The 16,605-nt window shown below is 35.1% G+C and overlaps 1 protein-coding gene across 1 annotated transcript in view; it reads left to right on the top strand.

Annotated features, from left to right (window-relative positions):
• Positions 1 to 16,605, top strand: part of MAP2 (microtubule associated protein 2) — a gene marked incomplete at its 3' end in the record, with an annotated part of 271,023 nt that overhangs the window by 209,359 nt on the left and 45,059 nt on the right. Inside the window, exons 5-6 of the mRNA XM_082841679.1 lie at positions 11,960 to 12,073; positions 14,712 to 14,789. Of these exons, the coding sequence (XP_082697805.1) occupies positions 11,960 to 12,073; positions 14,712 to 14,789 (192 nt within the window). The remainder of the gene's footprint in view (positions 1 to 11,959; positions 12,074 to 14,711; positions 14,790 to 16,605) is intronic.

A 16,605-nucleotide genomic window follows, 5' to 3' on the forward strand; every position in this document is an offset into this window, starting at 1 on the left:
TGCCACTCCATCAAAATTGATCTACCTTTCTCCTTCTGCTGCATTCCTACAGTAGAACAACCAGAGCTATTGCCATAATGAGTTACAATTTTATGCTTCCTAGATATCATTTGCTTTCTGATATAAAGCGTCAGTGTCTTCAAATAAAGAATGACTATTTTGACAGTTTTAAGTGCGATATATCACCCTTGGCACCCACAATTGGCAAGTATTTCTAGAGGTGTGCTTGGTAACAATGAGACCCACTACACAGAGAAGAGGTATAGGCTGAAATAAGTAAACAACATGGAAGCAAAATCATCAATGTAAAATTTTATTTCAACAGATCCCTAAGGGGCATTTTCTAAAGTAGGATTTGTATGTTATTTTAAATTTTCTGAAGATAACTTTGAAATTACTATTATTGTTCTTGTTTGTCTTAACATAATGAACTTTTGTATCCCATGATTGGAGAGAAATTCATTTAATAGTATTTTCCATGGGATGTATTAATCCAGAACACAAAAGAAAATTTTATTCTAGAATAATTTTTGGCATAAAGAAATTTTAAAATTATATTAAAGTCTTTGCTTTTTAAATACTATCATAATAGTACAAATATAACATTGGACCTAACACTTATTTTCTTACTTTAAAAAATTATTTTCTCACTTGCAAAGTCTATTGATTTTGCCACTCAGACACCATGGAAAAAAGTCTTTAACTATCGACAGTTTTGCTTGTTTGGAATTTTTCCAGGGAAGCGGTCCTCCTTCTCTCAGGTTGTGACTGAGCTTAATTTAACAAACATTAGTAAAGGGTAAAAGAAGGATGACTCAAAATTATCTTCTCATTTTCTTTTGTTCTCTTTTTCACCATAGCATTTTAGTTTTCAGAATTTCACAATGTAATTAATTCCATTGTCCCTTTACCCACAGTATAATTGAAACATTGTTCTCAGGTTATATATATTCAGTTATAATTTGAAAATTATAAAGAATTACCATGTGCACTTAGTGACTTAAAGTCTGCCAAGTCCTTTTAGGGCTGATATAAAGAGAATATTTGTGGACAATATTTTATAGAGCTCCAATGGCAAAAATAAAATAGGCAGTTATAGAAGATGGAGAATCACTTATTTAAAATATTTACAGTTCACAAGAGACTGGCTAAGAAGAAAGCACATAAGGTAGATGCTGTTATGTTGCTATTTGCACGTTCATTCTCAGAATGATGTTAGGACTAGAGGCTTAATCAAACTGTAATTACACAGAAGTTATGTTGGTTTATCTGTTTGCTGATTGAATGTACCCTATGATGTATTGTGAACAACGTGATTTTCTCATCACATAGTTCCTAAATTCCGTATGCTTCTAGGTCACAAGGCCTCCAAAGATTTACTTAAGTTATTACGCTGGGAATGAGTTAGAAGGAGCAAACAAAAGGTAGCTAAGCCGGTGATTTTTACCATTTTATTGTAACAGTTTTTCCCTAGATGAAATACTTAAATTAATAGGGGTAACTAGTAAAGACTCTTCCTGGTGTATGGAACACTTATACTTTAAAAGTTCACTCCAGTGACTTTTTTTGGAATCTAGAATGTTTTTCCGTTTTTCCATTGTATCCTCTGCCTCAGATATTCCTAGGTTTTGCAACTGTAGAAGCAATGATTTCCCCATATGAAATCTTAGACTTGCGCCTCGTGCCCAAGTCCTCTGAGGTACCCAAATACAGATGAAGCTTTGAAGACACGGAGAGACCCTTATGTGCATGAATGATGGCACATACGTAAATTCACACACACACATATATGCAAAATTCACACACACACTCACATAAGCACACGTGTACGCAAGTGCTGTTCTGCACGCACGGTACATTTTGTATTGTTTATCCCACAGTTACTCTAAGGATGAATTTTTTCAAGCTCTCTTAGTTTTATTGATATTTCACCTTTTCATCAATGTTATTAATAATGTCTTATGCTACCTTCCTTCAAGAGTGTGATGTGTTCAAGATAATGCAGAAGATAATCCAAATTCTCAAAGTCTACAAGAAGTAGTACATTTGTAATGGTTTTGACAAAATGCAAAAATGAGCGTTTCAAAGCTCTAAAAGCATTTTATCAATTCCCTCAGTGCCTTAATTATTGCATTCAGTTTATTAATATTAAGCTATTTGAAATTTTCAGGGGGGCATATTCCCCAAGACATTTCTTTCTCAAATTAATTTAAGATCAATAAAATATTACAAGCTGATTTAATTAGTAAATGTTTAATATATGAAGTACAAACAACAATATAAATATACACACATTACTATATTGGGATCCCCCAATACCAACAACAGCACAAATCTTTAACTAGAATATGTAAGTATAAAGCTAGACCATATTTGCTTACAATATTTCTTCTGCTGTACCCTTAAAATTACAAGTAAAATTTTCCAGTAGGTACTATTTTTGATCCATGCTTTGCTTTTCTAATTACTTTTGATTCCATACTATAATATCCTTAACCTGCAGTATGCTTTCACTGATAACCATCTTAATTTACTAAGCCTTTCCCTTTGACTAAATTTAAATGTTAGGCCAATTCTATCCAAGTTCTAAAACTTTCATTTGAGTAAATTAAATTGTCAGTCTAAGCAAGATTATGGATTTAAGCACACAGGTTGAAATAGGAAAAAAGAGAGCGAAAGAGGGAAAATTCTCCTATAATCGTACACCGTACTCCTAATCCTAGCCCAGATGCATTTCAGAAGAGGACCATATGAGTGATTATGGTGAGATCAGCTAAAATCGGTGGCCATTACTAGAAAAATCTTAAAAAACAAAACCATGCCCTTCAATGAGATTGCCCCGCTTTCAAGCACAATTTTAATGTAGGAACACCATGTCTTACTCATGTTTGTAGCCCCCGTAATGACTAAGCATAGTTCCATCATCTATAGTGGATGCGATATAAATTCTCTTAAATTTAAGTACCCATCAGAATAAACTTTGTGCAGTCATGATCGTGTATCTTAAGTGCATTTATCTCCATAGACTAACTTTACTGCAAAAGCGTTTCCCCCCATAGATTAAATTTATCCTGGGTTTAGTCAGTAAATCTTAGGAAGAAATCTTTGAAAAAGCTGGTGTGCAGAGATCTACAGCTGTAGTGTTGGCCGGGGTGACCCTTTGGAATCAATGGGAGTCTGACTAGCGGGGGATATGCCAACACTGGCCTCTTTAATAAGTGCTAAGTTGCCAGAGAAGCAAACAAAACAACAACAAAAATCCAATCTGCTCTTTTAATTTCCTTCATCACCAGTTGATTACAGGAAATAGCTTCAGAGAGAATATTTACTCTCCAAATTAAGCAAGGAGTAGAAGCAAGGAACTTTCCTTCTTTCCTGTTTTTATGAATTTATCTAAGGTATTTGTTTGGCAGGGCGCTTCGAACACAGTGCTTTCCTTGTTGACTAGTTTCCATCAGCAGCAGCAATTAGCATCGGTTTCCTAGGCAACCATTCTGTACCCTACTGAGAAAAACCTTTTCTTGACAGGAGCGTTCTAAAATTGTTTTGTTTTCCTTCTTTCACAAGTGTATGGTAGGCTTACTTGTCATTTCTTTTAACACAGCACTATTATGCTCATTATTCTTAAAAGCAGAAACACTTGCTGGCTTTTATATTCCATGTGGTTGAATTTATTGTCTATGTCTCTTACTTTTCCCTTAAACAACCTGAAAGAAATCAACAAAAATACGTTCTCAGGCATATGCCTACTTGCTTGGATTTTTTTGTTCACAGTCTAATTGATGAGACTTTACATGTTCACGTAATCACAGCTGGTTCTGATGAAAACCCAAAAGGTACACATTCAAAATCAGACTTCTGTGCATACCAACGATGTCCTGTGTTGCTCAGGACAAACTTGGAATTGTCAGGACCACAGAGAAAGTTTCAACGCCATTGTTTTTATTATAAATCAATGAAACAATATTGATAGATTAATATAGCAAAATAACTAAATTAAAAATAGGTGCCAAAAACTGGTTCTGAGACGGGCAACAAAATTTGATGTGATAAAATATTGTGACCAGCAGAGCATAGCAGTGGTGTAGCATGAATCAGCATCATGGAAGAAAACAGAGGGCTGCAACCCAACTGTAAATGCTGAATAGTATGGTACAAGGGTAGAGTAAAATTTACTTTATCATTTTAGTTTAAATAATAAGTGGCAGGAGCCTGATAGAGTCTGTTAGACAGTGACACAAAATTCAGGCAAGAAAGTACTCACTGGGAAAAACGAGAGAATCGTCCTAATGTACAACAAAAACCCTCAGGTCTTTACCAACATTTTGCAATCACATGATGATAGTAGACTTGGTGATAACAACTGTAAAAGTGATTAAAACAGTAATATGTAATTTAAATAAACACTTGCTATATAAATTTCATTTAATTGTCACAACATACCAAAAGATGAATATCACTTCTATTCCCCTTCACAGATAGGGAAACTGAGGGTTAGAGAGATTGTCACTTACTTGCAGATAAAAAGAGATAAAGAGAGAATTTTATTCCAGATTTTCTGACACCAGAATCTACTATGATATAAAATATTTGTACTGCACTGACGTAAATCAAAATGATATTCAAATGAGACAGTAAATTGCCTTTATCTGTTATTTTGCCAGTTTTCCAACCTGGAAAATGTGTTACTGTGTGGATTAAATAATATTGACAGGAAATAAAGGTGCCTAGTGTAGCAACTTGTTTAATAACCTTGTATTGCAGGATGATGCTTATTCATTATTTATGATAATGTAAGTATCTTAACATCATATCTTTGAGGTATTATCAAGTAGGTTCCTGTGGATGAGAGCATGTCTCAATTAGTTGCTTTTTTTTTTTTATAAGTTTATTTATTTATTTTTGGCTGCATTGGGTCTTCATTGCTGCACGTGGACTTTCTCTAGTTGCAGCAAGTGGGGGCTACTCTTCGTTGCAGTGCGCAGGCTTCTCATTGCGGTGGCTTCTGTTGTTGCGGAGCACAGGCTCTAGGCGTGCGGGCTCAGTAGCTGTGGCTCACGGACTCCAGAGCGCAGGCTCAGTAATTGTGGCGCACGGGCTTAGTCGCTCCGTGGCATGTGGGATCTTCCTGGACCAGGGCTCGAACCCGATGCAGGGGATTCTTAACCACTGAGTCAACAGGGAAGTTCCTCAATTAGTTTCTTATACCTATTTACTCCTATTGGTGGTATATGTTTCCACAAATATATTTATCCAATAACAAGAAAAAACATTCTTCTTTCCAGAATTCAATTCAGTCTACTGAGGACTGCTTTGATCCTCTTGTGAATACTGACCCCATATCTGTTATCCAGAATACATTTACAAGACAGACTTCACTTTTTACCTGTAGCTGTTTATCTATATAGTGATGATATGATATCACCTGTTGCTCTATTCCCTGGGCTGTGTCTTTAAATCCCTTGTTTTATATCAGCCGATTATCAATAACATTATTTAGAGGTTATAAGATGAATTTGTTTAAAAAAAATGAGGCTTTTAATGTTTTTATTCCAGCTGATTTACAGGGAGATCACTTATCAGATCAATTCCAAGTTATTCATTTGCTTAGGCATAATGAGACTTTACAGCCATATCATGAGCCATTTTTGTATTATTTATAAAAACTGTCTCATTACCATAATGACACTGCTAATAAAATAACACCAAGTTAATACTCAAATACTGGTTGTAAGGTTTTCACTGAAATTCGAAATCCTTGACATTAACAAAAGAGAGAATAAAACACATATTATACAAGCTCCTTAACTAAGACAATTTCTAACATAGACTAAAAGTGTCCACTTCCAGAAAATTTTAGACGTTCAAAAGAAACATAACCGAGCCTTTCAAAATTTCAGATTACAGTAAGATGTGTCATGTTTTCAGCTGTGAAGATCAATGCTAACTTTCAATGAAGTATAATGAATAGTACTTTTTCAATTTATGCATAATCTGTATTCATCTTTAATCTTCTGAACAGCTAAGTCCTATTCAAAATTTTATACGTATAATGTTTGGAAGAAAAAATAACAACGAAGAATTAGACTAGAAAGTAGGAAAGGCAGTAAGGAGGTAGAACAAGTGAGCGATGAAAAATTAAAATGTCTAATCTCTTAATTACAAAAAGAATGTTTCATGTTGCTAATTGTCCTCAGCAGTAGATAGGGGTTATCATGCCTTTAGGAACACTGTCTAGAAGACAGTCCTAAGTTGGGACTTACTGGCTGCAATCTAGAGCAGATGGTAGACCAGAACCTACACGGCCAAAGAAGTGGGTATAAAGTCAGAGAATAAATAATAACATCCCTCTAGCTTTGTCTAGAAAAAAACAAAAAAAAACCAAAAAACTGTCCTTAGCCATCAACATAGATGATTGCAGACTAACCATATTATCTGATAGTCATCATAATGATAGCCTAGTTGGGCTGGACCCTTAGGGCATATCACTGTTGCTCTTTCTTTAAAGTAGAAATATAAAGGTAGAAGACTCAGAACAATATATGGCTGAGAGAAAATAAAAACATCTTGGTAAAGAACTAGTGGGAGATCTTTTTATTTGAGTTCTTTGATGTGCCAGGCCTGTTATATGTTTTTGTAATTGAGTTCCTCACAAAAACCTGTGAGATGGGTACTATTATCATTTCCATTTTTTGATTGAAGAATTGAAACTCAGTGAGTTTGAGTAAAATTCCTAGGATGAAGTAACTAGAAAGTAGCAATGCTGGAGTTTATACCCACATTTCTATGAATTAAAGTCCATGTGACTTTGTCTAATGCACACTATAAAAGACAGTAATCTCCTAGATAGAAAGATACGATAGATGGGTGGATGGATGAATGGAAGGATGGATGGAGGCGTTTAATAAATACTTGTAGAATGAATAAAGAAATTATATAATTATAAAATTAAGTACATATAATTATATATATATATACATATATAATCACACACACACATTGTAACTCTTATGTTATCATTTTTACAGGTCTGATTTTGTGACTGCCTTCCTTTATCTTTTGTATATGTTTGACACGTTTACCATTGATCTTCCCTGAACTTTACCTGAACCCTGAGTGAATTTGCTCCTGTTCCAGGAGCCAGGCTATAACGGTGAGCCTCACTCAGGAGATCTGCTGATTAGGCCTCCATTGAGAAAAGGCCATCCTCCGTGGGGGAAGCTACCATCTCTACACTGATGACAGCCCTTTCTTAGAGGAAGATTTTTGAATTGACTGGACCAATTGAAACCCCCAGAGCAATCCTATACTCATGTTTTCCTAACACTATGAAATTAATACTAGAAAATAGTTATTTTTAAAGTTTTAACAGTATTATTTTTCCCCCAAACGGAAGATAACATGTCACGAACTTGACTCCCATACAGCCCGTTTGATTATTCTAAAGTAACGTTTCTTATAATCTGTTAAATTCTTTTAAAGTAAAAAAATGATCAATTATCCCAAGAGTGGGCTAAATTATTTTCTTACTAGTTATGATTAAATACATACAAATATAAAATCAGCTTATTCAACTATGAAACTCAAACACATTTATAAATTAATGTTCTCTGAAACAACAAAACCAATAAAATTCAAATGTCCTGTCTCTTCCCATCTAAATAAATAATATTGTTTTGCTAAGACTAAATTATCACTCACAAGATATGTGGTACCAGCTGGTACAGTGCATTTTATTTAGGTTGGACATGTCTATACTGACTGGAGATAAGTAATGATTCAATTTTCCCTTATCTCTGTTTAGAATATTTTGAAAGTCTGTACAGTGCCTAATGATGTCATTTGGCCTACACCTCATGTGAATGCATTCTTTATTAAGTTCACCTCTGTTCTCATTAGCCAACAACATATAAATTAGTTCTCCACGGTTTCAAAATTATTCTAAATACAATCTCAAACAAAAAGACTGGAATAATGTAGTATAGCTCAGTTATAATTTGTTCACATAAACTAGTAGATACTTATTTTTATTGGATTATTTTCCCAATTTAAACAAATTTAATTTATGTTAACTACTCTTAGATCCTGGAAAATTCTTCAGTAGGTACAGAAGAATTTGGAACCCCCATTTAAGAAGTAGTATTCTAAAGTGCATCAAAAACTTAAACAAGAATACAATAAATGATATAAATTGGGGGGGTTAAGTTAGTAAATATAGTAACAAGCACAGATTATTTCTGAATTTGTGTAAGCATCATAAACAAGCCTTCCTTTCATGTTAATTTTTCATCCTTTCAAAAACTTGTGTTAAGCATTCAGTCTGGGTAAAGTTCAATGAGAGAAGCTTCAAGAATTGCAGCTATGACAGAGAGAAAGTCCTTGACTTGGGAAACTACATGGTAGTGGAGATAAGGCTTGTGTACTGACACAATTCCATGCAAGATGTATTTACTAAATGCCATAGAGAGATACTAAATTTTGTATACGTGCCAACAAGGAGATGCAGGAATGATCCAGAAGACGCATGGGTTCTACATATGTCCCATTTTCTGCAATTCTTGCTCCACCTCTCCATTATATCCAGTTTTCCATAAAACCCCTGGATGCTAGAAGTGCTAAAAATCACTCTTGATTTTTAAAGGTCTGAATTGCATTGAAAATTAATATATGCAAGTGGCAATTCGCAAAACATAATTCTTTTTGCAATATTATTAAGCAGTGTAAACAACAAAGAGGTGTCTCAAAGTGGATTTAACTTTCTGTAGCCCTTTTTGCAGTATTCTTTCCCATTGAAAATGTCACTTTGGGAGACTAGCCTTTCAGGGATTTTTCAGAGAAACCCTCCCCAACAGCCTGGCTTCATGAAAACATGCAGCCCTTCCTCCTCTTCTGCCCTCCCCACCAAATAGCACAGCAGTTAGTATTCCTTACAATGCTTTGATGATTGTTATTGTCATTTATTTACCTGGAACAACTATGAAAATTTCTGCTCAAACACTAAAATAGAAGAAAAATTCTAATAAAATAGTACTGTCTCAGAAATAAAGTATTCATCTTCTTGAGTTAAATTATCTATTACAGTATCTAACATGGTCTACAAGATATATAGGTAGATAGGTAGATGATTAGATAGGTAAATAGATAATTACAGATAGACAGATGGATAGATAATTACTCAATCATGGTCAATCACTTGTTACATAGTCTCAAAATATAATCAGGAATGGTAATAGTGTACATTAGATAGATGAATAGACAAGCAGGTCTGAGAGTATGTTTCCTTGGTTCATACCTTTAAAGTTCATATATTTCCATTAGCCATTCACACAACTGCTAGAGAATTTTCTGGTTGTTTCTCTATTAGTCCTTCTGTTCTTCTATTTAAGAGAAAAAACATCATAATAGGAAACCTGGGTTCTAGTCTGTTTACCTCCATCAGCTGTCTGAACTTGAGCAAATCTCATCAGTATACCCAGCCTTTGTTTCCTCATCTGCAAAATGAGAGGATTTAGAGAAAATCTTCTCTCAGAGCTCTTTCAGCTCTAAAATTATGTGATGCTATGCATTAAATTGTATAGTTTAAAACATCCTTATAAGGATGAATTGTATCATTACTATTTGATATTATAATTATTCTGTACATTTTTGCAATAGTAAAGAAAAAAGATCCTTCCTTGTTGAAACTAAATTGAGTGCAAAGTGTATTGTCTGAAAAATTGCTTTATGAAAAATACTTGGTATATAAATGTATGAAATGAATTTGCTGGAGCCTTGCTTAGAAATTAAAGCTTTTTCAGAAATAATTTTAAGTAGCCTATCCATACTTGCTCTTTGGATACTTGAAATTTAAATTAGGACTCCAGCTTCTTAAAATTATACTTCAAACATAAAAAAATATTAAATCAGGGCTTTCCTAGTGGTGCAGTGGTTAAGAATCTGCCTGCCAATGCAGGGGACCCTAGTCCGGGAAGATCCCACATGCTGTGGAGCAACTAAGCCTATGTGCCACAACTACGGAGCCTGCGCTCTAGAGCCCGCGAGCCACAACTACTGAGCTCGCAAGCTGCAACTGCTGAAGCCCGCACACCTAGAGCCCGTGCTCTGCAACACCACAATGAGAAGCCCACGCACCGCAACGAAGAGTAGCCCCTGCTCGCCGCAACTAGAGCAATCCCATGCACAGCAATGAAGACTCAACACAGCCAAAAATAAAAATAAACAAAATAAATAATTTTTAAAATATATTAAATCACACTTAGTTTAGTTTTAGTATTTAAGGCATTTTATAATATACTAATTACTTGAAAATTGGTATTCTAACTGTGATATGTATAAGAATGTCTGATTATATGATCTAATCCTATTGTCCTCTGTTTCCTCATCCGAAAGATGGGAGTAATAATAGTAAATAATGCATTAGAATGATGAGAGCAACCACCTTAGCAAAGTGTTTGGCACGTAGTGAGCACTATAATATTTTTAAAATACTGCTTCTCCTGCTATTACTGCTACTGGCTGTAGATAAGAGTGTTTAAAGTGCATCCCTTAAGACTATATACATAGGGTATAGTGTCAAGTGGCTATTTAAAAAATCAGGAAGTTAAACATATAGAGGCAAATGTATTCAATCAGGTAATCCAGCTTTTAAAATTCAGATAAATGTTGTCCAAGTGGATTGCTTACCCAGAAGCCTGCTTCTCAAGCACTATGGTCTCTCTCATCCTGGGTGGGGTGATGAAGCCTTTCTAGAGGAGGCTGTGTCTAAATGAACCAGCCAGGTAAAAACAGGCAGATCTCCCCCAACCTGCTTGTGAATGTGTTAAGTCCAATCAGGAACCATAATTTCAATGAAATATTTATTCTAAAATCTTGATTAAAATTATGAGAACAAATCCCTACCCATCCCCTTATCCAGGACAACTTGTTTCTATTAAGGCTATAAGTGGGTTTATTTCCTAGTATGGTAGATGTTTTTATATAAAGATGATGAAAAGTTAAATTCTGTAGAATTTATTTCTAATTTAGAAAATATTTTTAATCTCAAAAGGCTTCTTTCCTTTTTAGTTGATGATGTATGGAACATCATTTCCTGAATTTTTTCTGACTAGGTTATATGAAGTTAGCATTGTTAATGGTTCAGCGGATGCCATTTCAGGCCAAAAGCTAGTTATCAGGCATCTCACAGACTGATCATTTTAATGATGACCCTCCCTCCCACCCTGGCTTTTTTTTAATGAAACTATTGCACTGACTAGGTTGAATATATATCATATGACCTTAAAGATCTTTAAACCATCCACTGTCTAGAAAAGTAGTAGCTCTTTAGAAAGAGACCATCTGATATATCATTTCCATGTATTTCACTCAGATTTTATCTTCCCAGATTTTGCTTAATCTCTTGTGTTCAAACTAATCCCAAATAGTGCTGTTTAATCATAAATTCACATTTTGAAGCATCTTTCGATTTTAAATCATGGTATTTCTGCAAATTAGCATAGAAGATTATTTTAATATACTTTTCTATAAAACTGTAAGAAAACTATAAAACAGTATTTTAAGCTAAATCTAAAATGAATCCTCTCTTCTCTTAGAATTTGTTTTACTAGGTACAAAATGTTACATTGTTTCTGTTTGTATAAACAGTTTTTAAAATTTAAGCTGCCATACAGGTTCATTATTTTTCCTTAGTTCTGTGTTAATTTTGCTTAGCTCCCAGAATGCCAACTCCTTTTATTTTCTCTCTCTCTCACTTTTTTTTTTTTTGGTTTATATGTGTGGTATGTGTGTGTGTGTGTGTGTGTGTATTTATCTGCAATTTAATAAATTCTGTTGTACTTCTTTGGGAGAAAGACAGTGAAAATAAAATCCTAATTGACTATACTGTTTGATTATTTTTCCTTGTTGCTACCTGTTTTGGATGGCTCATCATTTTATTTTCTTTTGTTACTATTTATTACAGAGGAGGTGTCTGCAAGGATAGTTCAAGTAGTCACGGCGGAAGCTGTAGCAGTTCTGAAAGGTGAACAAGAGAAAGAAGCTCAGCATAAAGATCAACCTGCAGCTCTGCCTTTAGGTAAATGAGAAAGAGCCTCAGGTCAGGGGCTGCGTCTGCTGCACCCTGATCACAGAATCAAGTCTTCGCGTTCAAAGACAGGCCATATCTCATACTTCATCCCTAACTGTGACATTCATCAAACATCTCTGTTGGGATGCCCTGGGATCTATTTTCACCTTCCTCAACAGACTTGTGGTATTTCGGTAGTCTTTAGGACAGTCAACTTATAATTAGACTTTGCCCCTAAATTGCCCTTAATTTTCCTTTTCCAGACCACTGGAGATAGTTATTATAAAAATAAAGCCAGTGCATTTTGATGTCATGGCCCCTACACATAAGGAAAATGTAATTAGAGATGATTTTTTTCCTTTATGGGTTTTCGTTAATTATTGTCTATACTACAGTCTCTTTTTGGTCTCCCTGAACAGGCTACACAAAACCTATAGCCAAGGATTGTTAGAATCATCAGTGACATTGTATCTCATATATGGTACTGGTCTTCACTTGGTTCATTTAAGGAAAATGAGATAGCATTTGCCCTCTCCATCACAAGTCAAATGCCCTGCAGGGCCAAACAGGTAACATAATGGTGGTCACCAAGGAAAACACTCTCAGCCAAAGGCTCCCTGTCCCTACTCTGGATAGACAGATAGATAGACAGATAGATGCTAAATGTAGATGTATGTACATGCAGACATGCATAAAAAAGGAAATTCTCTTATGTTCAACATATATGTTTATTTCACAGGTGCATATAACTAACACATTGAAAGGTATGGTTTTTAAAGCCTAAAAATAGTACATATCTATTTTTCTGTCTTTCAATCTAATGTATCCTTAATATTTGATTTTCTGATTAGCACTCCATTGTCTATTAAAAATTAAACAATAAAAATTTCTCCTCTCCCAGAATAGTAATTAAAAATAATCTCATTATAGTCAATAAAATGTTCTTTGATTATCAAGGATTATTTTCTTCTAAAACAGAGAGGGAAAAACTTATCTAAAACATTAACCTTCTTTCTGTGGTTTACTTGTATTCTTTCAAATAAAACAAAACCCCCCTTTTTAAATTTTTTTTAATTTTTAATTTTTACTACAATTTAAAGGTTACTTTCCATTTACAGTTATTACAAAATATGGGCTATATTCCCCGAACTGTACAATACATCCTTGAGCCTATCTTACACCCAGTAGTTTATAGCTCCCACACCCTCAACCTTATGTTGCCCCTTCCCCCTCCTCACTGGTAACCACCAGTTTGTTCTCTGTATCTGTGAGTCGCTCTTGTTTGTTACATTCACTAGTTTGCTATATTTTTTAGATTCCACATGTAAGTGATATACACTATTTGTCTTTCTCTGACTTCTTTCACTTAGCATAATGCCCTCCAAGTCCACCCATGGTGCTACAAATGACAAAATTTCATTCATTTTTAAAAGAAAAATCTCTTTTAAAAAAAGGATTGAGGGCTTCCCTGGTGGCGCAGTGGTTAAGAATCCCCTGCCAATGCAGAGGACACGGGTTCCAGCCCTGGTCTGGGAAGATCCCACATGCCGCGGAGCAACTAAGCCCGTGCGCCACAACTACTGAGCCTGTGCTCTAGATCCCGTGAGCCACAACTACTGAGCCCGCATGCCACAACTACTAAGCCTGCGTGCCTAGAGCCCATGCTCCGCAACAAGAGAAGCCACTGCAATGAGAAGCCCGCGCACCGCAAAGAAGAGAAGCCCCCGCTTGCCTCAACTAGAGAAAGCCTGCGCACAGCAATGAAGACCCAACGCAGCCAAAAATAAATAAATAAAATAAATAAATTTTTTTAAAAAATGGAAACTTTAAAATATGCCTTAGAAGCCCACAGGGCTTATTTAAAATAAGTTTTACCACTGGCCTTGACTGATAAATATTTCCTTTTAAAATCCCTTACCTTCATATGAGTGGTCATAAAGAAGGTAAGGGTCTTGAAGAGGAAAACTTGGAGTGAAATGTGAATGAATTCCATCTTTTAGAACCTTTCTCTCTTTGGTCCTTCTTCGTGTGTAGTGCCAAGGGTAGAATATTTCTCAGCTCCCACTAGCACATGTTTCTATCTAAGGTTGCCTCAAGCTGTGACAGCTTCATTTTTCTTTTCTAAGAATACATACAGAGGATGGGTTTCAACATTATCATCAGTGGACAAAATGTTATTTAAAAAATACATCTCCTAAAATAATTGTGATTAGTTTCCATATCAAAATGAACAATAGAGAGCTCTAACATTTTTTTAATCAGTCAAGCCAAATCCAAACTAAAATGCTTGCCTGGGTAGGTTTGAATATAGTAAATTAGGACCAGAATGAAATATTTTATTAATTGAACAAGCAGACACAAATTAATGGGATCAATGATAGAATTTTAGCAGCCATCTCTAATCCATTTTTATGGAGAGGACAAAATGATTTTTTTTTTAAATATGAAATGCTCTTCTTTTTTTTAGGTTTTCAAAAATACGTGAACCAGGTAATGGGGCTAAAAATAAGTCAAATGCAGCTTGCTATTGAGTCTTTCCCTGAATTTAATAACGAGTCCTTTTTACAGATAGCAGAACTGCCTACACATCTACTGGCCTAATAGGATTAATTGTTGTATCTCATTTTTTCGTTTGTTTGCTCTTCAGCAGCTGAAGAGACAGCTAATCTGCCTCCTTCTCCACCCCCATCACCAGCCTCAGAACAGACTGTCACAGTGGAGGAAGGTAAGGCTTGCTGGACTCTGAGGTTTGTCTTCTAATAAGGGTAAATAAACCTCAACCCATACGCGCTGTACTTCTGTATGGGTTAGTATGTGACGCAGTTTGGGAGCTGTCTGTTTCAAATAGTCAAGAAGAAACAAAGGCTTTAATTAAATGTATTATCACTTCTCTATACAAAATCAAAAGTAGATGAATATGGTAAAATAAAAAAGGAAAAATCTGCTCGATAAAGGAAGAGATAACTTTGTGTTTAAATTGTTAACTAAAATAACTACAGAGAACCAGTTTACTTCATGTAGAATGTTTTGACAGAAAAGATACATTTTAATTTTATAAGTGACTGAACCAAAATACATTTATTGATGAAATCAACACATTTTTATGGAAGGGTTGGCAGGAACTGTCTCTGTTGTGCTCACTATTGTATTGGGCTTCCCCAGGGCATGGCCTGTAGCAAACTCTCAATAAATATTAATGAATAAATGAAGAAGTCAGTGAATGAATCTGATATTGAGAGTAGTGAACTGGAAACTGCGATCATGGCTTCTTTCCTGCTGAGACCTGTTATTGTCCATGAATTTTTTAATGCATTTACTCAACATGGAATGCCATGTCAGCTTTTCAGTTCTCAGTGATGAAGCAGACAGATGCCTTTGAAGAATATTCATTTAGAATCCGAGATGAAAGGCACTATTTAAAAGCAAACTATTATTGGTTCTCTGACTTAGATCAGGTAACTTTTGTCTATTGTTTGAGAGTTACAGGAGAAGGCAGAAGAAAGCTTTTAAAATATATTGAAAGCTTACTTGTTTCAATATAATTTAGTTTTTGTATACTAAAATCAGAATGTTGATACTTCTCCATTTTATTCATTTATTTCTTCACTTATTTTTCCTTTTGTTATTCCTTTTAGAGCTCATTTTGTTGTGCTAAAAATGGAAGAATGTCACAAAAGACCCACTGTCTTTTTATAATCTGTAATTAGGTTTGTTTAAAATACTTTTTGAATTCCTACATGGAGATTATTCTAAATTACTGAACTATAAACTATCAATAAATATAATTTATTTTTGTCACAGATTTATAAACTTAAACCTTTTTTTAGCAAGGTCTTTTTTTCTTAAATTGAGGCCTTTTTTTCTAATTTTGCTGCCTGATATAATGTTAAACTAAATTAGTCTAAGGAATAAAAGAAAATTTGAGGGCTATAAGCAGTGCATATAATCAGCGTCATTATAGCCACTGATTATTAGTTAACTCTCCGAAAATGTGACTTGATCTTTTAATTCATAGATTTGAAAGATCCATTCTTGGCCTTATGTTCTTCTGTTCATTCGGCACATACCTATGAAGCCCAAGGTTCCTTGCAGTCTTCAAGTTCTAGGTATACACTAGTGGACAAAACAGACATGATCCATGCTTATAAGGAGCATGCAGTCTGGTGGAGAGCAGATATCCAATAAATAAGCTTAGCACTAGGAAGGAAAAGAACAGGGAGCTTTAAGAGAGAAGAGTAATCTTAGTTTATTGGATGGGGAGAAGACAACTTGGGAGCTGATCTCAGAAGCCTGAGGAGGTGTTGGCCAAGCAAAGAAGGAGGAAAGGGGCATTTTGGGCAGAGGGTCCAGGATGTGCAAGGGCTCTCAGGTGGACAAGCGCATGAAGTGCTCTAGGAACTGAAGGAGTCCTATGACTAATGTGTGAGAAAGGGTAGAGGATTGAAGGAGCTTGGGAGTAAGCAGCAGCTGACTTGGATTTTACTGAATGCATTAGAAACCCTTCCGTGACAGCTGTGCTTCCCTCAGGTCACTGAAAATGT

Source organism: Leucopleurus acutus, assembly GCF_964270905.1.
Source record: "Leucopleurus acutus genome assembly, chromosome: 6".
NCBI lineage: Eukaryota > Metazoa > Chordata > Mammalia > Artiodactyla > Delphinidae > Leucopleurus > Leucopleurus acutus.